The sequence below is a fragment of the Melopsittacus undulatus genome, chromosome 8 (genome assembly GCF_012275295.1).
Source record: "Melopsittacus undulatus isolate bMelUnd1 chromosome 8, bMelUnd1.mat.Z, whole genome shotgun sequence".
Lineage (NCBI taxonomy): Eukaryota > Metazoa > Chordata > Aves > Psittaciformes > Psittaculidae > Melopsittacus > Melopsittacus undulatus.
This window is the reverse complement of record NC_047534.1, coordinates 55,916,178-55,943,411: the sequence shown is the minus strand read 5'-3', so window position 1 is coordinate 55,943,411 and position 27,234 is coordinate 55,916,178. Positions and strand designations below refer to the sequence as shown.

General features: G+C 37.2%; 1 protein-coding gene across 1 annotated transcript in view; it reads right to left on the bottom strand.

Annotated features, from left to right (window-relative positions):
* Nucleotides 1-27,031, bottom strand: part of SPAG16 (sperm associated antigen 16) — a 387,730-nt gene extending 360,699 nt beyond the window's left edge. The window contains exons 1-8 of the mRNA XM_034065775.1: nt 26,989-27,031; nt 23,435-23,481; nt 22,924-23,022; nt 17,860-17,987; nt 11,295-11,432; nt 5,165-5,272; nt 3,894-4,011; nt 2,479-2,548 (exon numbers count right to left, since the gene is read on the bottom strand). Coding sequence (XP_033921666.1) covers nt 2,479-2,548; nt 3,894-4,011; nt 5,165-5,272; nt 11,295-11,432; nt 17,860-17,987; nt 22,924-23,022; nt 23,435-23,481; nt 26,989-27,031 — 751 coding nt within the window. The remainder of the gene's footprint in view (nt 1-2,478; nt 2,549-3,893; nt 4,012-5,164; nt 5,273-11,294; nt 11,433-17,859; nt 17,988-22,923; nt 23,023-23,434; nt 23,482-26,988) is intronic.
* Nucleotides 27,032-27,234: the final 203 nt, after the last annotated feature.

Sequence of the window (27,234 nt, the reverse complement as noted above, 5' to 3'; positions counted from 1 at the left end):
TATGAGTTCAAGAGTCAACTTTCAAGAGGCAGCAGAAAGTATCTGAATAAGAGACAGTATCACCCACTGAGACATGAGCATGACTTACAGAGGGCAATAAAAATTATGTAGTGTTAGAGGATGAAGCACTAGAAAGAAATTAACCAAAATATCCCTTAATTCATGATGCACAAGGTATGCAGCAAATTAAGGGTTGTACAAGCAAGCTGATGGATGGCTGATGAGCTTAATTGGTGTTGGAGACTAAGTGACTTTCTAATATATATTATTATTTATGAAGTGCTCTCCTACCTGTTGCTTTTTGGTATTATAAAGTGCTCTCAAGATTTCTGGAGAATAAACAAGTACTGCAAAGACAGAGAATAGTTTTTAGAGTCACTCAAACTTGAATATTTGTAATACAAAGAAGAGAGAGATGGGGCATCTATTCTGTGAAACATTAGCATGGGGGAAGAAACTGCACTATATAACCTCAAGCCAGAGTATGATGAAAAGCTGAATGCTATCTGCTCTAAACAAACAGAAAACAAAAACCCCTGTTCTCTACCTCCCTATCTGAAGTGGAATGAAAATGAGCCCTGTGCTCATAAGAGGAGCAGAGGTTTATACTTCAGTTGTAACAAGATTTCAAGACTACAGCAGAATATACCCAGTATATATACCCACAGAAACATGTTTTGGGGCCTGAATAATGCCTTGCTGAAGAGGCTCATACAAAAAAAGCCATCAGAATCCAAACCCAGAAAGATACTGGGAACACTGAAGAGCCTTCCTGCCAGTATGTCAGTATTTCACTGCATTAGCACATCTCAAGTCTGTATTTTCAGAAGTTATTATTTAGTAGCCATTTGCTTGTATACAAAATAAAATCATAGCTTAGTTTATACTGGGTAAGATGGGGTTTATAGACTGGATAAGAACCCTTCCAGGTTCTCCCAGAAATGAAAGCAGCTATGTTTCATGTTTAGAAAATGAATAGGGTGGGTTCCAAGGGACTCCTCAGCTATGTAAGCCTCCCACTGCTGAAGGAAATCAAGACCTGAGCTAGAATGAGGAGAATCTTTAGATCATCATTAGATCTCAGTCCAGTGCTTTATAGCAGTTCATGATCATTTAGGAGACCAACTGCTTCAATTTAAATCAGATGGAATCTGAAGGCCAAAATTCAGCTGAATGTGCTATAGGTGGGCAGTAGCAAAGATCTGAAATGCCTTGAAATGTCTGCATTAACAGTAATGTCTGCATTAACACTTGAAATGTCTGCATTAACAGTAAATAAACCATCTTAATAGAAAAGGAAATGCTTGCAAGCCTCTTCACTCAACAACAAACCCAAAGAAGAAACTAAAAACATTTATGTAGCTACTACCCTTCACAGTCCTGCCTTTTCTACAGGGATTTATACAGTGGAATTAAGTCCACGAATATGGGAACCAATGAAGCTTGATCGTCAAAGGCAGGAGTAACTCAGTGGCTTTTTACCTGGGGTATACTACCAGTGCAAAAGGAATTTTAGGCCTCCAACACCCTGGAGGCAGAGGGGGAATGACAAACAAAATGTATTAAAAAAAATTGTCCTAATTGTACAGATGCTTTACCTGGAAGGTGTATAGTATTTGCTACCAGGTCACCCATGTGGCTGAGAAATTTGGGGTTCTCTAATGTCAAATAAACTGCAAACTCTAATTGCAGCTCTGCTCATGACTAAGGCGGTTACAACATTCCCTTCTCACGTGACTACTGTCTTGGTCAAAGACATTAGAGCTCACTGTTTCCCTTTTGCACCATCTTATCTATTTTCAAGAATCTTCTAGAAACCTGGTTTCTTCTGAGATTTATCTCATTGTCAAATATTGCTGCAATTGGAAAATAGACTCAAAATTATTACTGGAAGTGATGCTCACAAAGAATGTGCTAGCTTGGGCTTCATTTACTTAGGAAACCAGAGGTGCTTTGGTTTGTTTTTTATTGATGCAAGTTAGAAAAATAACTTCGTAATTATGCATTTATTTAAAATCCAGGGAAGTAGCACAGCATCATATAAATATTCCATCAGGTCCTGTATAACTCTCACAACCTCCTGTAAAAATGAGATGTGTTAAAATAAGAGCCTGAATTTTGTAACACCAGTATTTTCAAAACGTTTCTGGACCACCATATATAGCTGCTTAAGAGTGAGCTGAAAAAGAACACTCACATTAAATAAAAAGCGCATAACAAAAACAGACACAAAATAGATTTACAGGACAAGGTCCTTCCATAGTTACTCGCACATTCCATGTTGCCATACACGGTCCCACTGTCCTTACAGGATACATTTTAGAATAGATATTGCAATAATAGAATTGCTGCTGTCACCAGGACAGCTGAGCAAATGTACACTGTGCAAATATTTGAGTTACTATTACACCACATTCTGAAATGCATAGCAACAAAAAACCCATAGCCAGTCTAAGCTTGGTGATGGAAATACTGTACCTTTTGTCACAGGCATCTGAATAGCACATCCAGGCTCTAAGTTTTGTAGTGCGGCTTGCAAATCTGCAACCTAATTTCAAAAAGAGCAGAGAACAAGAAGAGAGAATATGAAAACACTGCTTTTGAACTGTCTCTTCACAACACAGCATTTATGCCTACATATTTAAGTACTGAATTCCATCTACATGTTTTAATTTTTCTAACTGTTGTCTCAAGTTATAAACATCACTCCTAATTCAAGACCCAGTGAAACAATCTGGTAAAATAAAAACTGTCCAGAATCTCTCAAAATACTTTCACAGCTCTAATAAAATAATGCCGAATATTAGGGCTCTTACTGTACCATCAGCTTTTAGCCACTGCTACCCCCTGCACTTACCTTTAACTTAATGGCATGATATGATATATAGCTCTCTTCTAAGAAAATGCCACAAATTATGGTGGTATGTGTTACCAAAAAAGTCACCACTCTAGAATGCATACAGTTTTTAAGTGCCTACAGTTCCATAAGGTCTTACATATGTTCCTGAAATATCATAGCACTGGAACTGCTCTCTTTTGTACTCCTGATGCAACATAACTCTATAGAGACAGTAACCTTCCTACAGGACATTTCCTTTTACTTACTGAAATTTCAAACATATAATCTTTAGACTTTTAGAAATAAGTCCTCTGGTGACCTGAGTAAAAACATAGGCAGAGGCAAGGAGGCAATGAGAGATGAGGACTATTACAAGACAGTGCAAGCATGGTAAATCCCTTTCATGTTATCTACATATAATTGATGCTACTGTTGAAATACAGTGCATCTGGAGAGGTTTTTTTCCTTCTCATTTTAAGCAAGCAACCTATTGGTTAAAGACAGGCAAGACAGAATGGATGAAGAACAGAAAATTATCTGTGTTAACAGTACTTCCTGCTAAAGGAACAGAGTATTTTGTACACCAACCTATACATCAGATAAGATTATAGAAGCAAAATATTACTCTATTATTCCACTCAAAACAGAAAAACTGTCCTATATCCTCATGTATTTTTTAACTTTGGAAAGTTATTCCTGGAGAAAATAAATAGATTTCTAAAGGCACAGATGAAAGTATGCGAATCTGTGGGAATATCACACTCTTCCTTAAGCTGTCAACAGTGAATGTGTAACAAGGTTTGCACATTGCTGACTCACGCAGAGCTGCACTGAGCAAGTACAGGCTAAGAACTACTACTTTGAGGGACTAAGTTTTTATATACTTTCAATATTAACATTTCCACCAAACATCATGAAACTAACTAAAATATTCTGCTTCAATCTATTGCATAAGTGAGTTGCTTTAATAGAAATATCCTGTGAATTTACCAAAGTAAAAAACAAAAGCATTTCTTACAGCTATGGAAGTGGTGTTCACCATAGTGGTGTTTACCTGCCCAACTGCTCTGTCTTTCTCCAAAGTAGTTAACATTTTCTGTCTCAGAGCAGTCTGGTATTTTTCAGTCAACTGCTTGAGCACTGGTTCATATGATGCATAATGTGCCTTTAGCCTGTGAAAAAGAAGAGGAGAAATGATTCCTCAAAGATTAGTTAAACCAGAGATTTCTGTCTGTGTAACTTTTTCCTTATCCCTAATAAAAGAATAAAAGTGACAAAAGGCCAACACAGAGGAGACAGCAAATATATTTAGTAGGCAACCACCCAACCAGAATACAGCAAGAAAAAAAAAACCCACAAGAGTGCTTCAGATTAGTAAGAGGATTCATAGTCTCTTTAGTCTTACCTTTTAAAAGAACCCACCTAATTTTGACCTGTTCTTAATCCTTCATACACATACTGCACATTAATTTTGTTGACAACTGTTTTCTGGCTGATGGATGATATTTCATTAGAAAGATTTTACATCTATTACCTGAATTGCAACTAAGATCCTTATCTAGACAAAAGTCATAATATGATTGCTCTTTTTCTTCACTGCACATTACATTTAAATACTAATTCTTCAGACCAACTAAAAATGAGAAATATATATATAATCTCTCTAGAGAAACATGTGACACTAAAAGCTTTCAAAATACTGCATCCTGCAAAAAGCTGACACACAGAGAATAAGTCAGTGAATAGTGCTCTCTTGCTGTATGTATGGATTTCAAGGTTAAAGATACAGAATACGTAGCAGCTATTACACACACTGATTGACAGTAGTATCAATAAGATTCTGTCAATTGTTTGGAGCTGCAGATGTAAGCCACTCCCCTATATTGTTTTAAAATATGAGCTGACAAGCATGTGGGAAGAAGAAATTTCAAACTCAACTCTGCCACCTCTCTATTCATGGAGATAAAGCGGAAAAAGAGTTAATAGGAAACTTACAGAATTCCAGAAAGACAGAATTATAGAATTAAATTTTATAAAATAAATTATTCAGTACCAATGGACTAGTTTGGGCTTATTTGTAACCAAAGTAACACAGCAAGTTTCATGTAGGAAGTTCAAGATGTAAAAAGACAGAAAATATCAGCGATGGTTCTGAACTTGGTGTGATAAATACTTTTAAGAACAGGCAAATGGTCAGATGGTGCTACTATTTATCAGCACACTAACTGCAGCTAGCTTTACTTTAGAACTTCAAATTCCACAGTGTTACCTCATTATCAGGTACACATGTATCCTACATGTATAATGACTAAAGTGATTTTTTACCTTTTGATGTCACAAATAAGCCTGGTTTTCTCCTGGACAACTCGCTTATGATGCATTCGATGGAAGTCACGCTCCTTCTGCATTTTTAGGAAAGCCTCTTTTGCTTTGCTATATGCAAACAGAAAATTCAAGAGTGAAGTATTAGTCTCCTATTATCTGCTCATCAAGGTATGTCAAACACATATAGAATTTATTTTCAGGTGTGCACATGACTACCAAAATTAAACTTCTGGTAGCATGCCCTGTGATGGAGAACACATACTTCCCAGCGCTTTTGAGGTCTTTCTGCTGCCAGCTGCTCTACAAACTATGGGTACTCTTCACCTTCCCTTTGTTCCTTTAGATAGAATCCATAAGCATTCTGGCATTATAAATCTCAGAGTTGAGGTTAACTTTACTTTAAGCACAGTGCCTCTTGTGGAGGTATATATTCAAGTTACAGGTGATTAGAAAACAACATGCTTCTTGTGGATTTAAAACACTACAGGAACATGGATTGCAATACTGATTTTCTAGTATCTGCATCACATCTGGACACACAGCCAGCATAATGGTACATGCTAGAAGGACACACACAGAAGGATAACTATGCCTGCCTTGAGAATAATGTGTTTAGAGAGCTTCTTGAAAAAAATTGTGCTAGAAAAGTCCTGGGCTCTATTCACTCATGTTTGCAGCCTGCCCCCAGGTGTGTCCTGTATGACAACAGGAAGCAAAAAAGAACCCATTTCAAAATTAATGGCAAACATATCGATAACCAGTTATTCTCTTAGCACATTCTACACAGCCATAGGACACCCTGAGATACTTCGCTCCATAAACATAAATTAAAATACTCTGTATATATTCCATATACCTTCTCCTTGCCTTCACTGACAGTGGCTTGGCAGGAAAGACTACCAGATGAATTGCCTAATTGGAAAGGAAGCCCAAAATTACCTTGCACAGAAACTGGATATCTGCTCTTTACAAAAGATAAAGCTCATTTCCTCTCTAACAGGAGACACAGAGTTAGGAAAACCACTATGACAGCAGAGTATGCCAAAATCACAGGTCCAGGAAGAAGACTCGCAACTGACAGTGTTTTATATTTAATTGCACAAATAATTTATATTTACTACATATGCATTTGCTATATTTATTACTTATACCAACCACCCCAGCTGTATGCATACATTTATATGTGAATTGCTGCTTGTAGCAGGAACAACCAGAAAGATCTGAAGAGCAGCACTGTGAATTAATGCCACTACGTATCAGTCACAGCTGGCAGTGAAATCAAAACAGGCAGGGCTGCCCCTGCAGTAACACAGTGAACAGCTCAAAGGAGCACTGGTCATAGGCACAAAAGCTGAGAAACAGAGGAATTGTTGGTATCGGGATACAAATTATAGATCAATGATTCTGCTCAAGTTCCTTGGAACAGTGAAACATTTAAGAGGTAAATGAATCTGTAGTCTCAGGACAATTCTGTGAAACAACTCCATCGTGACACTACTCACAAAATCTGACTTGCCATAATATCTCGAACACAAAACCTGCCCCTTCAGAGCTAGAGCAGACGGCTTGTTTTAAGAGGAAAAAGATGTTGCTACTGCCATAGCCAAGCCAAAATACATTTCTTTTACTTAATACATATGTCAAAGACTGCAGGTCTCTCCAGTTAAACTTTTCCCAAGCAAGCAGTTTCATAAAAATGGCAAAAAAGGACAGGGTCCAATAAATTTAAGTAGTGGTTTTCAAAGGTGAGTTATGTGCCTGGTTCACACTGAGTTTAGGTGGGACTTTATTTCAAGATGCTAAAATTTTAATGAAGACAGGTTTAGAAAACATACTCTTACTTTTACTCTATATAGCATTTAGCAGCAAGCATGCAAATGTATCATATAATTAAACAGATACATTTAAACATGGTGCACAATACAAGAAGCATGAACTTCATTTTTTTTCCATGATGTAAGTGGAGAAATATGCACAGAAATAGTTAGGTTTTAGCATGGAAATAGGAGATCAGCTGAGGATTTTATTGCTGGCAATAGCACTAACAGTAATAATAAATATGATTTCCAGGATTGCTTTATATTTTGATTGTTACTGTGGCTGTAAACTGGGTGTATATTTGTGAGCATGCCTCCAAAAATCAAGACAGAAAGATACTTGCAAGTGTTTAGTCTTCATAACTGACATTTGTGAACTCAGTTACAAACCTCACAGAAAAGCTGTGCACAGTTTTCTGTCTACCTAATACCTAAATCATTAAGTTATAAATAGCACACTTAGCAGTCCTAATGATTAACACCATCTTAAACCTGATGTAGCATTATGTTGTCACTGACACATTTAAATAAAATGGCAACACAAAGGGTCTGGTCATAGGAAAACACAAGAAATGGAGGTGACTCAAGCTATTTCAATTCATCACACAGGCAGAATTTAACATTCCTATGAAATGACAATCTATTATTATTCAACTCTAGCAAACCTTATTAGGATATTAAAATACAAATCACAGGAGACAATGAATTAAAATTAACTAGTCTCCTGTAAGAGCTGATCATTTTCAAAGATATTTTCAAATATTTCTTGCATATTGGAAAGAATAGCTATGCTTCCATTTGAGATAACAAACCCTTACCAATCAATCAGGGCTTAGCTGTAGCCTTCAAGATACAAGAGAAAGGGGGTACATTTAATGTATTCTCTAACTCCTGTCACAGGGCAAACTAAGGTAAAATTAGTTTTGATTTCTATCACAATGTTTGGGTTTTGAAATCATCTAAATAAAATTAGTAGCACATCTAAACCTTAAAGTAATAACTGTCACTAACTCTGGAGTAGAAGATTTATGCTAATATTTCTTTTATTGTATGCATCCAGGGATTTTGTTATTACATTGTAAGATTCCTTCAGACATTGGACAATGAAAAACACATACCTAATGCATACAGGAAACAAACCTGACAATGATTTTCTCTTTAAATAACAAATTGTAACCAGCAGCCAGCAATTAACTCTATTAGCCCTCCTGCTTGTCATGCAATCACTATATTAAAATATCCAAAATACAGTTATAGTTTGCTTTTAAACACTGAATGTCTTCCACTAATTGCTAAACATTAAAGCATGAGGTAATTGGTTTAGTCATTTATCCTGGGCCCCCATACTGCCAAAGTCCCAAGTAACATCTCCTTTCTGCAAGACAGCTCTCAGGAATGCCAAGCTCAGAAATACCAGTTCAAATCTTCAAATACACTTCACAACACTGTATCTCAAAGTTTTCTGACTCATCCACAGAGCAAAATATCAGACTTTCTTTGCCCATGATTTCTTAGTTTCTAACCAGTCAACTCAATATCTTCAGTGCACTCTGTTTTCAGTTTCAGGTAGTGAATTCTCTCTCAATACCTGAAAACTAACTGTCCTCCAGGTAATCCTGGCTCCTGGCTCCTGCTGAAATACTTGCTTTACCATAGTAAGGGTACCAACTCCAGTACTGAACATATGAACAACATTCACTACAGTAAATGGATTTAGTACAAGACAGGGTTTTTCCAAAGACTCAAAGGAACACTGCAACTCAAGATACATGCAGCAGAAATGCTCCATTTTACAAATTCATTTACTGCTTTAATTCATAAATTACTAAAAAAAACCCAACAAAAAAAAACCCCAAACCACAAACCCAAGTGAAATAAATGTCACAGAAGTGCTGAACTTTAAACATTAGTATCAATGAAAATGTTGAAAAACCAAGGTAGGAAAAATGAAGTAGTGACTATCAGCACAAAGCAAGTTTCACATCTACATATATTCCATTCTAGTATTAGGAGGAAGACTGAGAATAAAGCTCTCCCTACAAGTGAATAAAGGAGGACTAATTTCAATAAGTGTTTTAACAAGGCACATACAGAATAAGTGCAATATTTAACAGTAAATGCCCATGAACAGAACTTACTCAATTCTAATCTGTCATACAAATTCCCCTACATCTCACTGCCTTCTCTGGAATACCACACAGGTGACATGACTGATTTACCACCAGATCATTACTATTTTAGGTTTCATAAGCAAAATAGGGCACAGTGTCAGTGCATGGATTGTTCCATTTTGGGTTCTTTTTTAGCACAGTTCACTTTAGTGAATGTTAGGAGTCTTATTTAACAGGCTGCCAATATGATAGGTTCCTACAGGCTATGTCTTTTCTCTCTCCTGATTTCTTCCTGTTGCACATTATCATGTCACCTTTCAGCCTTTTAACTAGACATCTGCTACCAAATATTTTCTGGCACCTTGAAGAGTAAAGAGACATGGGAAAAACCCAACTCATTTATAACCCCAGTGAAATGGTCTTCAGCTTTATGGTTTTAATCATGTAGCAACACAACATAGCCAGGAAAACTCTTACCAAGTCATAATCCACTCCGACTACCTTGATATAGCAAGTTCTGCTTCATAAAAAAGGTAAGAAAGAAGAGTGAGGAAGGAAAGCCTGTTAAAATTACTCTTGACAATATTAAATTTCAGAAGGGCCAGATCCTTATCTTTTCTTCTTTTACTATACATTACAGAGTCCTTCTCTCCCACTCAAATGAGACACAAACCCTAACTATTCATTGTTCAAAGAAGCTGCAGGTGAAAAAAGAGGGATGTTTTCTATATGGCCCATCTCCCAGTGCAACAGTTGTCCTCAGTTCAACAGCAGCAGTCATTTTTCTCCTTCTTAGTAGATGGTGCAGTCCTGTGTTTTTGACTTTCAGCCTGGGAACAGCGCTGACAACACTGATGTTTTTAGTTGCTGCTCAGTCATGTTTACTCTGACCAAGGACTTTCTGAGTCACATGCTCTGACAACAAGGAGGGGAACCCGTGAGGAAAAGGAGATAGGACACCTAACCCAAACTAGACAAAGGGGCATTTCATAGCGCAGCACGTCATGCCCAGTATATAAACTGGGGGGAGTTATCCAGAAGGCCCAGATTGCTGCTCAGGTTGGGCTGGGTATCAGTCAGCAGGTGGTGAGCAACTGTATTCTCTCCCCTTGTTATTTCCCTTATCATCATTATTAATTGGTGGTAGCACCTTAATTGCTGGACTGTTCTTATCTCAACCCATGGGAGTTACATTCTTTCAATTCTCCTCCTCATCACTCTGGGAGTGGGGGGAGGAAGAAAGAGGGGAGTGAGCAAGAGGCTGTTTGGTTCTGAGTTGCTGGCTGGGCTTAAACCATGACAGCAGTACATTCAGACTACACAATATTTGACTTTATTATTAAAGCTGTTTCTTTAACTATTAGACTATGGTAAATTAATTTATTAAGTTAAAAAGTACTAAATCATTATCATTGGCAAATAATTTGATCACCACTATTAGCAGCAGCAATGATTATTTAACATTTGAGTAGCTACTTCCATATAAAGGAACAATCTAAATGAAAATTAGTAGCTTGGGCAATCTTGAGGAAAAATCAAGGAGATGAAGGTAATTTTTTACAGCTCTATATTTTAAAACCATGCACTGACAAAACTGAACTGAGCACATAATTAGGTCTTAGGGTAAATTCTCAATGAACACATACATGTGCAGATGTACCATTCTTCAGAAAAGGCTATTTCACGTGTAGTTCATTATTGCACCTCTCCAACACATAGATTAAATATTTTAACTCTATTATCACTAAATAAAACTGCCTTGTAAAATCAAATACTACAATGTACACATATGTATAACCAGAGTGATAGACTTTTTGCAATTAAAAAAATGAATAAATGCAGAAGTGATTTTTTTCCTATATTAATAGTTTGAAGTAGCTGTAATTTATAGCTCTGTATTTTAATACAAAATTCACATAACTGTTTATTTTTCAGTTCTACATATACTCTCTTGTTGTGATTACTGAATATTGAAGATTATTTTCTATAGCTCAGTAAACACAAATAAAAGAAATTGAGATTTTAGGTTTCTAACAGAGCTCAGAGAAACCTGAACTTTAATTGTAAGTGGCAGCTAGAAGTAAAAATATGTGCAGCCAGCAGAACAAACAGGAACTTATTATTTCCATTCAGAACTCAGGTTTACTTTATGTGGCCATTTACTACTGTATATCAAAGTGTCAGTAAGAGCAAATAACATACTTTGCAGCATGTTTATAGTTTTCCAGATCTTTCTTCAATTGCATATTTTCAGCCTCAAGTTGCTGGTTGCGGATATACACAGTTGGAACCGATTCAATGTCTTTGGCTGTGAGCAGGCCTCTCTGTACAAGTTCATACCTAGTAGAAAAGAAACAGAGATATTATATTCCATGTTCCCTTTTTTCTCACTTCGATTATGTCTCCCCTCTCATGCTAGCATTTACCTAAACTAGAATTACAAAGATATTTATCATCTTAAGGCCTTTACATTCTATGATCATTAACAATTAGCAATAGTACTATTGCACCATGCTGTTCTATTTTACTACTTTCCATCCTAAAATGCATTACAGTTCATAATAACCAAAAGACATGTTATGCATAACAATACTTAAGGTTACACAATTGCTCTTTGCCTTCCTTTCTTCCAAACAGCTTACACAGAAGACAGGAAAAAAATATTCTTGTTCAAATAACATTTGTATATATTCACAATGCTTTTACATGCAACTTTAATCTTTGGGGACTCAAGTAAAATGGCAAAGCTGCAGATAATCTGGATAAATGAGTCTATGAGCTATCTTCAGCATAGAAGACAGAGCTCACCTAGGGAAATTTCTTTATTCCTCCCTCTTTACTTACGTTGCCCTCTCATTAAATTCTATTTATCAATATTTACCTATTATACCAGCCCCCATGAAAACAGGATTCTGGGATGTAGAAGCCTGAAGGCTACTTTAGTAAAATATTTGTACAGACTAACTTGCCTTTTGAGAAGTAAAAGGAGAATCTGGAGCAGCATGTAATGCTATGTAGCAACCTAGGAACACCTATAGTTCCAGGCAATGAAGCCTACTTGGTCTCATATCTTTTAGGACTATCCATCTTTCAGTAGGATGTCAATTAAAGCTAAGAATACTCTAACTGGCAGTAAAAAGGATATAGGCATTAATACTATTCATATTAGGTTTATTTTAAAGGCATTTAACTATTGAGCAATTGAAAATACCTAAATACCTTCTATCCAAAAAGAAAGCAGCAATTAAAAAGAAAAAGTTGACAGGCACTACACAAAATAAATGCTTCTGCAGAACACTCCTTGTTCAAAGGAATCATTATAAGTGATATGTCAAAGTGTTTCAAAAGACATGAAGATTCAGGTCTATATATATGAACGTAAGATGCTTTTGTGCAAGCAGACATCGCAGAGGTGATTCCAGAAGCCAGAACACATACATACAAAACAGCTATTTCTTATCTGTTTCTGTCCTAAACACAGAAAAGCTAGTCCTTCAGTTCGTACAAGCCCTTACACACCCATGGAAGACAAAGACATTGTGCACTACTGTATCCATATCAATTCAGCATAGGCTCAATGGAGCGGTAAGTAATTTATACCAGATAAAGACAGTCCCACCATCAGCTTTCCTGCTGATTATGACTGCAGCTGAAAGAAGCTGTTCATGGGAATTCCCTGGGAGGAGTAATATGAACATTTTTTGCCTTTCAGGTGAAAAATATATTGAACCTGTGCAGATTTTTTTTTCCCCAGTAGGAAGAAAGTATGAAAAGAACATCAGTAATTCAAAATAAATACTAAATGCTATCTCCCACACTTGGACACAAGCAGCAGGTTTGAAACTTGAAGACAGGAAGCACAACATAGCTAGATTAATAAAACATGCTGTAGGAACAAAAAGTGGTTGTAGAATAAGGGATCCTGGGTTGCATCAAAAGAAGTGTGACCAGCAGGTCGAAGGAGGTGATCCTGCTCCTCTGCTCTGCTCTCGTGAGACCTCACCTGGAGCATTGTGTGCAGTTCTGGTGTCCTCAATATAACAAGGACATGAAGCTGCTGGAAACAAGTCCAGAGGAGGCCACGAGGATGATCAGGGGACTGGAGCACCTCCTGTATGAAGACAGGCTGAGAAAGTTGGGGCTGTTCAGCCTGGAGAAGTCTGGTTGGAAACCTCATAGCAGACTTACAGTATCTGAAGGGGGCTTATAAGGATGCTGGGGGGAACTGTTCATTAGGGACTGTAGTGACAGGACAAGGGGTAACAGGTTCAAACTGAAACAGCAGAGGTTTAGACTGGATATAAGGATGAAATTCTTTACTGTTAGGGTGCTGAGGCACTGGAATGGGTTGCCCAGGGAGGTTGTGAACGCTCCATCCCTGGCGGTGCTCAAGGCCAGGTTGGACAAAGCCTTGGGTGACCTGGCTTAGTGTGAGGTGTCCCTGCAGGGGGGTTGGAACTGGATGATCATCCAGTTAAGGTCCTTTCCAACCCAAACTATTCTATGATTCTAACTCAACAAGCAACTTTTACTTAACAGCCTCCAAAGAAAAAGAAAAAAAAAGGGGGGGGGAGAGCATGTTAACAGCTTTTGAATCCAAATTGCATCCAATTATAGTCAGCTACTTATCTGCAACCTCTGGACACTTCTAGGAATGCTCATCCCTATGAATTAAGCTGTCACTCACAGTCACCAACAGTAAATAAACGATCTTTCAAAAGTTAAACTGAACACATCTGAAGTAAAATTCTTTCTGTCATCACTTTTGTTTTCCTAAGCAAATGACAGTGGCAACAGGCTTTAACACTAAAAGCTTAGTCTTCCCCCCCAGTAAATATTGACTGATGAGCAGGTACAATTCCTGTTGGAAATATTGCAAAATAAGGATACTTTTCATCACAAATTATCGTAACTCTATATATTCCTTCATTTGCCAGAAATCTCAACTGAATGACCTAACTGCACGTCATGTAAACCATTACTTCTGCATGAAGATGCATCAGACATGGATAACTGATGAATTTAGCCTCCAGCAGAGCTAAGAACTCTGAAAGACAATTTTAATGAAATACAATTAATGCCAATAAATTCACTATGCCCTTGTCTGAAAACAGTACTAAAAATTAAGGCTTTTGTGCATGTAGCTGACACAGAGCAGCTACAACCCCGCAACAAAACTGCAATTTGAAATCTCATTATCTTTCATCAACCTAGTCCTGTAAAACTTCTAGAACTCCTACATATCTAGCTGACTGCCAAATAGCTTTTGTTCTCACTTCTTTCAATTGTAGAAGGGAACTGGGATGCAAATTACATTAGTTCCATGCACACACATGTATTTTCCTAAGCTTTTCAGAAATGAGTAATTATTCTTGAACCACTATATAAAATTAAGCAAGAATCTGGAAACCTAATTTCAACTACAATTTTATTATCAAGCCCCATGCAGATTGACTAAAACCAACACATTGCTACTATATATATACATTACATTGAATTCAAAGTTGTTAGAGTTTAAAGGAATCAGGTTGCACAGACCCTACTGATAGGTAGCACAGAACAGCTTTTTCCTAAGGGATAAGTCACCTAGAGATGCATTCAGGGATTAAAATTTCAAATTCTAGGTTTTACAAGAACTTCTTACTAAAAGATATCATTCCAACTGATGTCTTATATCATTTCAACAGAAGGCTAAGAAAGAAATGACAGCAGAAAAATAAATCACCTTTTTGTGCTAGTGTACTCCTCCAACCTATTACAGTGTGTAAGTAGAAAATCTCTATTATCAAGTTGTGCAGGCAAGAAAGCAGGTATGTTCAGATGGCCTTTTGCAAATCAAACTTGCTATTACTTCACTTGTGTTCTGAGCCAGTTCTAATACAAAAACTGAGTGCGTTTTAGTTTGATACTATCCTGAAACTGATAACCCTTGTTTCTCTTGGGATTTACGAACTCAGAGCAACAACATATATTAATGTAATCGTATGATTTCCAGGCCAAAGAGGGCAGAGAGCAGACAGAGCTTAGGCATGCCTGGAATAAGCAGATTGTTTCCAGTGTCTTCAGAGAGTTGTGACATGGATGATTCACAGCCTATACCCATTGTCTTCAATCTGCAAAAGGGATTTTTTCTGTAATGAGTTTACCCTTTATGCTCAGAGCAGACAAAGTAACTTTCTTGCATGTGCTCTGTTATGCACAACCCAGGTGATTTTTGCAAGGCACACAAGAAGATAAACATGGCTTTTAACCTTGCTTGGTCATCTCACATTTAGCCACATCAAACAGAAAAGCACTTTCAAATCACGTTTCTATACTCAGTCTGCAACTCTCCTTTTAATCCCAAGCTGAAACACTGCCAGGTCTCCAAGAACACTTAAGAGATACCAGTCCAGTGAGTATACTAACTAACCACAGTGATAACTTTGTGCATATGTGAGAACAGCAAATGATTCATCTGTTTAATCAGACTGGCAACATGCTTTCAGGAGCAGTGAGCTCTCTGGGATTAGGAGGAATGGTCTGTCAGATGCATGAATTTACAGTATCAGCCCTTGCACTTCATACTTCAAAGCTGCCAATCCAATATGTTTAATAAGCAACTAAAGCACTATAAAGTTCTGTATATCAAACAAATAGAAAATATAATGGTAAATTAGATATTCTAAAAAATAATTTAAATCTCATTTTTAGTTGCCTAAAGTATAGCTGGCAAAAACATGTACATGCAAATATATCTCCACAAGTAAAAAAATCATGACAAGTGTGATGAAATGACACATTACACCGTACAAAAAGAGTGGGTTTTGCTTAAAGTAAAACATAATCAAATCCTAACAGTTCATACAGCTGGAGAGAGTAACAATGTTTTCTCAAACTCTGAAGTAAACAGATAATTTGGTCCAATTAAAGTGACCTTTAGATCTCAGACACACAATTATTTCGAAGCAAGCCTTTTGATACATTTTCTGTATGTTAATTAATTTCTCATTTTAAATTCCATTAGGACTTGATCGCCACAGCATGAGAGTGTCATCCCAATACATAATGAGGACCCCAAGTACACTAATTTGCTCTCAGTTTCATTAATATTGTCAGTTATCTGTTTCAAATCAACATGAAACATTTTTAAATAAGGTATTAATGCAGAAAAAGTCTCAATACAGTAAGAGCAGAACCTGATACAATGAGCTCATTTGTAATGCTGCAGAAAATAGTACTTATAGAGAAAAATATATATGTATAGCTAAGGACTTACAAGATAGGGTTTGCTAAGGCCTGCGCTTGCTCTGTTAAAAAGCACTTTGAATTTTGCCATTGATATAAATTCAGGCTACATGCTTCAAAGCAAGCTCTAGTTTCATAAGAAGGTGCTATTTATATCTGTCTAGTATTAATTATCTTTTAGCCTAAAAAATTCAGACTTCAAACTTGATGCTATTCATATCACTTCTTTTGTTTAAAAAGAACACAGAAGTATAGGGCTCCTTCTCTAAGGAGTCATTTAAGTTGCATTGTTACGCTATAAAAAGCTGATCATCATTAATTCCAAAGGCAATCCCTGACCAGCGAGCTCTACACTAGCAACATCAGAGCCTTGCAAACAACAGCAAGGACTCCCCACTAAATCCATTTAAAAGCTTCAAGGCCTTTGTAGGAAAAAATAAGATGTTTGAAGACTGACTACAAGATAACTCAAAGAGGTGTCTCCAGTTCTCAGAATCTTTCCAATGCAACTTACAGATGCAGAGCAAGCCTCTAAGTAAAGTATTTCAAAACAATTTTTTGACAACTGTCATCATTTGCTACAAAATAATTCAGTTCTCCTCTTGAGCTTTGCAGCATGCCTGCACATCATTCTTACTGAACTATAGAAAGAGTATACATCATATGGGATTCCATATATGAAGGAGGAGAAAGTGGGGTATTTAGACAAAGCTGCATGTTTAAACTTATTTACAACAATGGACAAAATCCCTGCAATCTATAAAAGCTGGGAGAAAAAAATAACAGCTCAAGTTTACTCTTCTGATCACTATAAGAATTAAAATTGTAGGGGAAAAATGACCATATTATTTTGATTGATGTACCAAAAATTACCAAGTACCAAAAATTGTGATTATTCCACTTACAGTGATGAAATCTACTTAGCTACGATGAATACCCAAATCCATCCAATTACAGTGCACATACTGTAGCATACTACAAAATACGCAGTTTTTAAACAGGCACTCATGTTCTGGAAACTAAGAAAATAAAGCCACATGACTTCTCAGCACTGCTGAAGTGAAATCATCGTCATTTTGTATTGGACTCACCTGATCCAATGATCAGTCTTTGCACTGTAGCTGGTTTTAATTTGCATTGGTCAGTGGAGAGCAGAACATACTTTACAAAATACAACTTAATTTGCCTTAAAGGAGACGGCTTAAACAACTCAGATGAGTTGCATCCTGAAAAAGAGTATTTCTCTTTATTGGTCACAAAAGAGGCCTCAGGTGACCACTTCAGGTTTACAGGTAGATGAAATGCACCCGGTTCTTCAGAGATACCTGTTTAGGAGTTCCCTGAAGTAAGCTTTCTTGAAAGTCTGCCCTTGAAACTATAGTTTGCAGCCTCATTCTCAACATAGTTACTGGGTAAAGCATTACATGTTTAAGATTGACTTCTAATTAAAAGGGTTTTCTGGAAATATATCCTGAAATATTGGAAATATTTGAATCTTGAGCATCTACTTCATAATTCTCAGACTCTTAAAATATTTTACCATTCTGTTTGAAAGCAGTCAAGGGTTCTGGACATTCCCAATCTGACCAGGAAATTGCAGAAGAAGTCATCCATTGCTCCAGGTACTCCAGAAACTGATTTCTCAGAGGTCAGAACTGATTGTGAAGCCTGAAATTGAGATTTGGTAATTGTTATTAATCATAAAAGAGAAATCTAATTTTAATATCTTCTATTTCTGAAGTCATCTAAAGTCACAAATCTACTGGAGTAAAGCTGAATGCTTCCTTTGTAATCACTGTTCCTTCTAATGTCAAGGACTGTAAAAGGTTATAGAGAAATAACTCAAAAACTCACCCGATTTAAGTATATTGAACCTGCCATAATCTGATATGGACCTGAACTATTTAAACTGATGGATGATCCTGTGTCAATGACCAGAGAGAAAATATTAGTTCTCACACTCGTGTACCCTTCAGCAACCTTCAAAACTACTGATGAGAAAAACCACCACTTCATTTAATGGAAAAAGCCAAATTCCAAAGTGATGGCAAAATGGCTTGTATTCTTTTTGCAAAAATGCATGCAATGGAGAGACTGAAAGAACTGTATCTCCATCATTAGATCTCTTAGGAAGTCACACAAAGATCAACTCTCCCTTTTCTTCCCAACACCCTTATGCAGGCAGTGAATGGAGCTGCCAGACATTGCTACAAGCGTTAGCAGAATGCAGATGGTGTACTGAGACTTCATATGCAGCTCATCCAGTGCCATCAAGATAGACAGCTATTCAGATAAGTTCAGTTCATGGGTCAAGCACAGTTGCCAAAAGCAGAATCAAAACAAAACAGAAATCCTACTACAGACGGAGAGGGAAGCAGAAATAACAATAATAAAAAGAAGAGCTTTCACAGCTTTCTGTCTCAATGCAAATTTCTTTCCTTCACTCAACCCCTTTCAGCCATCTCAGTGCACAGTTTGATATTAATCTCTCCTAGAGAGATTTCAAGATGCAAGGAAGTATGAAAAAAAGTAAAATATGATCCAGTCTGAGACTAGTCTCCCCTCCCTCCCAAATGCATTTAAAGATAACCAGATGAGAGACACTGCCACAACTTGGCAGCCAAAGGTTTGCTTAATTTATTCAGGATGCAAACTCATTACAACAATTTGATATACCTAAATATTAGGGTCTTAGCATCTGGTAACTTCACATGGGCACAACACTACAGTGGACTTGCTCAACAACACCGGCTACCGTGTACGACAAACTACTACCTTACACATGCCTGCTTCCTGCTGAGAGGGTGACAGAACCATCTGGGGCCTGACAACCATCACTTAGTGCACTCCTGAAACTCAGGAGATATACACACATACACATATATATATATCATTGAAAAAATATACCACTGTAAAGATGAGAAGCAGAAACCACTTCCACACATGCCCACCTCCTTTTCCTTTTAACACTATCAAAACTGAAGAAAATATAGTGAGATAGTTATCAAGTCATGCTGAAAGTTGTGACTATGAATTATTTCCCTCCAACCATTTATAAAAGAATCTGTGGGCCAGGGATTTTTGATAACTCCATTCATTTATGGCTTATTCATGTCCTTAGTGGGAACCCTATCAACATGACTACATAAATTACCTGGAGATAATGGCATTCCTCTCAATAAAATAAAATCACTGGAAAAATCTCATAGCCTTATAGGACAATACAGAAAATGTTGTGTTTAATCCAAGCAACCTACCTAATATAAATAGGAAGAATTGTAAAGTACAATCAAGGCCATGTAGCACTGTATTATGAATAATATAATATGCCAAGCGCAATACAGAATTCAGCATATTTTCATTACTACAAATACAGTACATCAGACAAGTCTATTTTCTAATTGTGGCAACACGAGAACCAAAAAGAGTACATTTGCAGACATGCAGCTGCATCCCTTTTCTTGCTTCTTTTCTTTCTTTAAAGGGAGGGAAATGTCTAATACTGTTGGTTGTAGTTTCCCAAACACATCTATAAAGCCAGCCTTTGGAAAAAAATACCACAGTTTGATTCCCTTAATAAATGGAATTATGATAGAAATTCATTTCATCTGTGCAGAAGTAAATTTATTGGCTAGATGCTAGTACTGAAAATCATTTCAGGAACCAAAGCTCAAGCTGCGAACAATACAGGGGAAAATGAATGCAGTCTAACAGACAGAGCATTGGAACAGGGCCTCAGGAAACCAGAACTATATTCTTAGCTCTTCCACAGACTTTGTGAGAGACACTAGGCTAACTAACCACTTCGTTAATTGTAACCTTGGATGACTACCCATAGAATAGTGTGACAATTTCATATATATATTCCTATTTAGGAAAAGGCAATTTAATTGTAAACCAAGTACATTCTTGTTAAACTTCTTAAACTAAAAAGAATGCAAGAAAGGAATTCATGGATTTGTAACATGCTCAAACAAATAAAAAAGATCAAACCTACATTAAAAACAAAGTTAACGAAGGACAATGTAACTTCACATCATCGTTTGGGATACTAAGAAAATAGAGATCCTGGAATGGAAGCAGAACAGCTGTAACTACTGGACAAAGTATTTCAGCCAGCTGTCTTTCACATGTGGTTTTCCAGAAGTTCTGTACCCTTTTCCTAGGGTCACTACCAGCTGATGATTTTCTTTTACAAGTGAAATATTGTGCTGCTTGTGTTTAAAATTTGTATTACTTTGCAATGTCTCAAAAGAAAGGAAAAATCATGAGTTGTGGCTAAGAGGGACAAATGATGACTAGAACACGAACAGCAGGCAGAACCACTGCTATCCACAGCCCAGCACAGCTGTATTTGCAATCAGCTGCTATTTCATCACCAGACTAGGGGGAAATGCTATTTAGAAATTAGAGCTCCTCCACCCTCATTTCCCTGTTGGGATTCAAACAAAAATACAAACTGTAATTGTTGAGGGAGCTTCAAACTCCTCTATGACCAGTAGTTCCACTACACACATGCAAAGATCAAGAAACATGCCTCAAACATGCCTTTTAAAACATAGCTTTGATTCCTACCCACCAATTTCTTTTTAAAGGTGAACAGCACCACCTCTCCTTTGCTTATGCTTGCTGTCCTTCATTTAGTAATTAGGGCTAATTACTTTCAGAAGAAAGTTTGAAAATAAGCTTCTTTCTTAGATTTTCCTGGTTACACTTGACCTTTTCATAGAGTGTAAAAGAAACTAATCACTCAGTTTAGAAACTGTGAATATTTATATTATCTGCATTTGGAAAATCAGTTAAATATTTTTGTTAATCACTTTATCTGTGCCTTCTCTATATAATTTCCTTAATGATTTGTATCTGGTATTGAAATGCAACCTTCAACATATATTAGATGTACAAGTTACTATGAACAAATATACACAATCACTTAAAACTGTTTATCCCAGAGTAGCTGCTCCAAGATATGATTATTAACCTAATTTAACCTGTTTCAGCCGTGATTAGAAGGTAGCACTTGAAAAAGTGTACTAATTATTTACTGTGTGAAGAAGACAGTCTTCTACTGTGCTTCTTAGCTCAAAGTTGGATGTTGAGTCAATATTAATCCACAGAAACAGTGCTTCTAACTTGGGTGACCAAAAGCATTTGCTGCAGCACTAGGTTTTTCCAGTGAGTTAGCATCAAATAATCTAGTCACTAAGCCTCACAAAATATATAGTAACTTGTTATGAAAGGTGTCAAAGAAGTACCTAGTGTATTAACACATTTTTCTATTCATGTCTTTCTGTCTAAAGGCTAAAAATAATGTTTGCATTTCAAAACTACAAAAAAGTGAGCTCTCCTGAAAAATGAGTCAAGAAACAAAAAGCCAGACATCTACTAGCATAAGCATAAGTCAGAGTTTCAGCATGCATGTTCTTCTCTGGTTTTAATGAAAGGTAACACTTTCTTCAGGTTGAATACATGGGATAGATATTGTTTCCTCAAACTTAAGCAAAAAAGGAGGTAAAATATTATTTAAATATAGCATTGTCAAAAGATCAATAGATCAAAAAAATTTTTCCTTGTCTTGCTTTTATTTGTATGTCAACTCACACAGACGTAACTTCAATTATCCCTAAATAACATACGAATTGGCATTACTTGGTTAACAAAAAGCATATTCAGTCTTAAAAATTTCTGCTGTCTTCCCTTTTGTTTTCCGTTATATTCAGCTACAATATATAAGACTCCAGTATTGCCAGTTTTCATTCAAAGTTTTATCTAGAATACAAAACTGATCTGTTTTGTACTGAACTGCTGCAAAAGAAAACGCACATCTTCCCTCCATTTTGATGTTAAGAATCATTCACCTTATTTTCTCTTCGCATTACTAACAATTTGCTTTTGCAAAACAAAGATTATGACAATACCTTACTGATGAGGCTGTAAGATAGTGGTGATATTAGAAACAGCAGGGAAAAGCACTTTTCCATTAGGCTGTCATAAGCACGTAACTCCAGGTAAAGCATTTTGGAAAATGCAATATAACAATCCTACTGTGTAAGTCTGAGCTATTACATGACTGTTCTGAAATCAAATTTTAAGTGTAAGAAGTGTCAAAAATGAATGGTGTGAAAGGATTGATTATTTCATTCGTGCTTTGGTTTAACATAGTATAACTGCCCATTCTTTAGTTTCAATATATGAATGATTTTTCTAGCAAAGTACTCAAATGTACAAGCTTCTGCGACTCTTAGGCATTGTTTCTTTCCCATGTCAGGGATCACACTCCCATTCAATATGCTCAGAAAAAGAAACAAACCATGAAATACTGATACATTGCCACAGCATCTTTTTATTTTAAAGACTCTGCCTATATATTTGTTACACGTATCTGCAATATCAGGTTCCTTATGGAACATGAAATTAACAGAAGTTCAATGATGAAACCCAGCAAAAATAAGTTACCTTTTCCACTGTGGCACATGCTTACCTCTAGAAACTTCAAAAGTAAGGAGACTATCTTTTTCTCACAAATATTTCATAATTAAACTATGATCTGTAAATTTTAAGCCACCAGTGCATACAAAATTACAGACATTTAGGTAGCTCTTACTAAGATTTGGGCATCTTCAGCCTGCTCTTCAATAGTGCGCAAAGCCTTTGCCAAATCTTCATCCTCTTCTTGAAGACTGGACTCATCATCTGGTGGAACCTAAATGAAATTATTTGAAGTATCAACATATTTTGTATCTTTTTTTTCCAAAATACAACCATTTCTACTTCCAATACAACTACCGAAAATAATCTCATTCTTGTTAAAATAATATTTTGCCATATTTAAATACAATTGATATTACTGAAATATTCATTATAAAGGCTGAGATGTAAATAGGATTACCAGTATCTTTAAGAAAATATTTAATGTTCAGATGTTCAAAGTAAAACCTAGATCAACTGACAATAAATCTTCTCTTGAAAAATAAAGACATGCCTAGCATCACCACAGTTTATAAAAGATTTGTGTCATCTGTCAGGACTTCTTTATGACTGATGAAGTAAACCAGAAGACTGAAACATGAATAGTCTACCATATATATCAGAAGATCATCAATTTAGTAAATTACCTCTTCATACTCGTGATCATCCTTAGAGTCATCTGTTATGGTAAATTCTGCACCTCTTGTTAAGACTCAAACAGCTGACGCATATGATGAATTCCAACTTTAAATAAGAAGTATCATAAAGCAAACATCTATAAATCTATTACTACCACCTTTCCCCTTGTTCTTTTTGACACAAAACTTGACACTTCGGGGCTTTCAGCCTTTAGCTGAACAACCTCCAGTGAAAACAATGTGCCCAGAGAATTCTCTCAGAGAATAGCAATTTTTTAAATTGAATTCAGATGTCCAAGTTCAAACATGGACATCTGAGATCAAGTACTGAATACTAGAGAACCATTTACTGCAGCTGATACAAATGCCTTAATTACAGCACAGCTACAATAAAAAGACAAGGAACTTTCAAAATGTAAAAATTCATTTGGCAATTACCTACAGTTCCTCCAAATGTTTTGCACTCAAATTTTTCATCCCAAGTAACTACAAATGGTGCAAAATTAAAAACACGAATATATTTTTCACACACTAGCCTCACAGCCCATTAAAGTATAACTAAAATGTTCTTAGCAGGATGCTCTGTTGGGAGTTTCCATAGGAAATCAGTTAGCCTATAAATGACCCATGTAAATAAACCAGAATTACATTGCAACAAAAAGAAAAGCAGCAATTCAGTACTTCACACACACACAGAAGGATAAAAGATACATGATTTTCCAGCTTCGTATCAGGTTTCAAAAACTGAGTTACTCTCCCAAACACCAGGCTTTTTGCTACATCTCTCGCAGTATAATACATATGTACAAGTATCATCTGCATTCAAGACCCCAGCATCAACAAAACTATCAGTTAAATTGTAACCATCTGGAAGGGTAACAGCTGAAGATCATGTCCCAGAAAAAGGACAAATACCATTTGGTTTTTAGAGATGCTTTTTAGGGTTTGAGATAAAAGATGGAGAGATGCCATTTTCTCTTGTAAACAACAGGGGGAAAAAAACAAAACACAAATAGGGAAGTCATTGAGTGACTAAAGGCATAATTTTCAGTAATCATGTTGAAGCACATCTATTTACCTCCAACTGCACAGAAACACTACACATTTACTGTAAAAATTGCATACAGAAATACAAAACTGCCCTGAACACTTAGAATCCCCTGTACAGGCTTAGTACAAGAAAGCAAATGCCTGTAATACATGTACCCCCAAAATTTACTTCCCAACCTACTGCATCAGAGACTGCAGAAGTGCAACTCAGGACTTAAGTCACCACCACTCTGTATCTCTAATTTCACTCTCTACAAAAGCCCCATTTTCTAGCTTGACTGATTCTTAGAATGTCTAATTCTAAAACCTGAACTATGCAGAAACTCTTCTCCAAAAAAACGTTTACTATACTTTCTTTCATAAGGAAGGGGGGGAAAAGAAGGAATCCCCAAACTATTCAGCCTAAATCTGTTTTCTATCACACCAGAAGAAATCTGGATTTACTCTTGTGACATTAAAGCAAAGGCAAAGAAATTGCACAGTTCAACAAATGTATCTTCTCTCAGCATGGACCACATGTGGATCCAACAAGAGAAGCAAAGAGAACCAAGATGAAAATAGCTCATGTTGAGATGTAACTTTCAAGAGCTGATGCAGGGACCCAACCACTGGGCTAGCTTTCAATTGTCTGCCTGTCAACAGGTCCTTACATCAGTGTTTGGCCACATCCTGATAGAAGCACACTTGATTCCTGGACTTTGTTCCTTCAACTCAGAGGAAAGTTCATCCAAACTGCTGATTACATAAGAAAAAGGGAACAGTAACAAGGCACAAGTGCAGAGCAGTTGGAACAGGTTACCTTTATCATTTGAAAAAGCAAGAAGAATGCTTGCAGCAGGCAAGTCACAATTGAAGACAGTAGTAACTGATTAGTCAGGGTAATGTTCTAAGACCCCCTTTTAAAGCTAGATCAAGACACCCTAGCACTAGCTAGCTAATTATAGAATTCTCTTTAAAGAATGAGACTGTTAAAAGTGTGGCAATGTCTGTAGAGCATAAGTATTTGGGTATAGCATTTTTTTCTATGAAGCAGGGGACAATTCCCACACATATGTAGTAATTCTATGCATGAACTAAGTATCTGCGTACTTCTCTGGAACCTTTAAGCCTCTTTGTTACTTTTCAGCACAGTATTTATCAACTCTAAAATACTGTTCCCAGCAATTTTTCACACATTTAGTGATTTGAACAGAGTCTATTTTCCTAAAGCTATCTTTTGTATGATCCCCCACCCCCATCTCAACTGCCTCTTTCTGCATTTATCAGTAAGAAACATCACCACAGCACTTGATAAGTAAACCACTTTCAAACACTGACTTTCCTGTGACCTGATTGTCCTTGCAATCCACTCCTGTCTAAGCTAACATGTCATTGCAAACACCACGCACAGACTGAAGAATTACTTAAAATGATCCATTTGTCTATGCTACACATAGCCTAGTGTACAATAAAACAGGAATTAATTTTAAGCTACTGTATTTTCCCAAACACAGCCATTTTTATACACATCCTGATGCAGTGTTTTAAGCACACCACAGTGTGAGAACAGCTCTGCAGTTTCAAGGAAGCAGGAACTGAGGAACAAGCTCCTAAAGGATAATCCTTGGGTTTTGGTGTGGTTTTACACTCTCTTACATTCACATCTTAATTCTCACAAGGCAGGAAAGATTCTGTTTGGCATCTAAAAACAAAGATTGAAAGATCTTGTTGATTTGGCAGCTCACAGATACAAGAGATCAGATAGAACTAGTCTGACCTAGTGACAAAACTAGAATTTAGGTCATCTGAGCAAAAATCACACTTTCAAAAGCCATAAACTAACAGTACAACCCAACTGTAAAAAGAAGTCAAACTGAGGGTTGGGAGGGTTTCACCTCTAAAAGCCACCATCAATGAAATTACATCTAGGTTATTGTATCATTTTGCCATACACATAACTAAACAAAACCATGACTATCTAGTCAGTTACAAAGTGTGAAAGGCACTAGGAAATTGAAGGAGCACTTCCACAGCACACTGGGACTATGAGCTTGATAACAGCCTTGTCACTCCTCTAGATAAATTGCATTTCCTGATCAACGACTAACACAAGGTTCTTCCATTTCAGAATTCTACCTCTTGCTTAGTGTGGCCCATCAGCAGGGAAAGATTAAAGTTACCTGAGGATCACTAAGGGACTTTTACCATCAGCAATGCAAATAACCACCACACTAGAGCAAGACCCTAGTCATCTTCACAGGGAATACCCCCACTGTCTCCTTCTAGCTCCCAGGACCTAGAACTCACAAAAAGAATCAGGATGGAGTGGGTTTTTGTGGCTTTTTTCTCCCTTTAATCAGTTAAACACGACCCTCAGCCCAAGGGTCCCCCCGCCTCAGCCACACGCTGAAGAGCCGGACCCGCCCGCACCGCTTCCCTCCCTGAGGTGGGGATCCCGAGGCGCCTGCACCCTCCAGCTGGCGGCCCTGGGCGAGGAGGAGGAGGAGGAAAGCAGTCCTGAGGAGGAAGGATACTCTGCAGGCAGAAGGACACCTCCGAGCCCGCAGCCTCCTCCATGGCCGCCGCCTCCGCGTCGTGCCGTTGCCGGGGCGACCTCTCGCGAGAAGACAGCCGCCCCACAGCGAGCCCCCGGGGCGGTGGGTCAGGGACAGACCCCGGCCGCCATTTCGGTTAGCCTGGTTCCACTCAGTGTTAGTCTCGCTTCACCTTCTGGCCCCTGCAGGTCCCAGCTGGAAGTCGAGGCAAGCTCCTCACGCCTT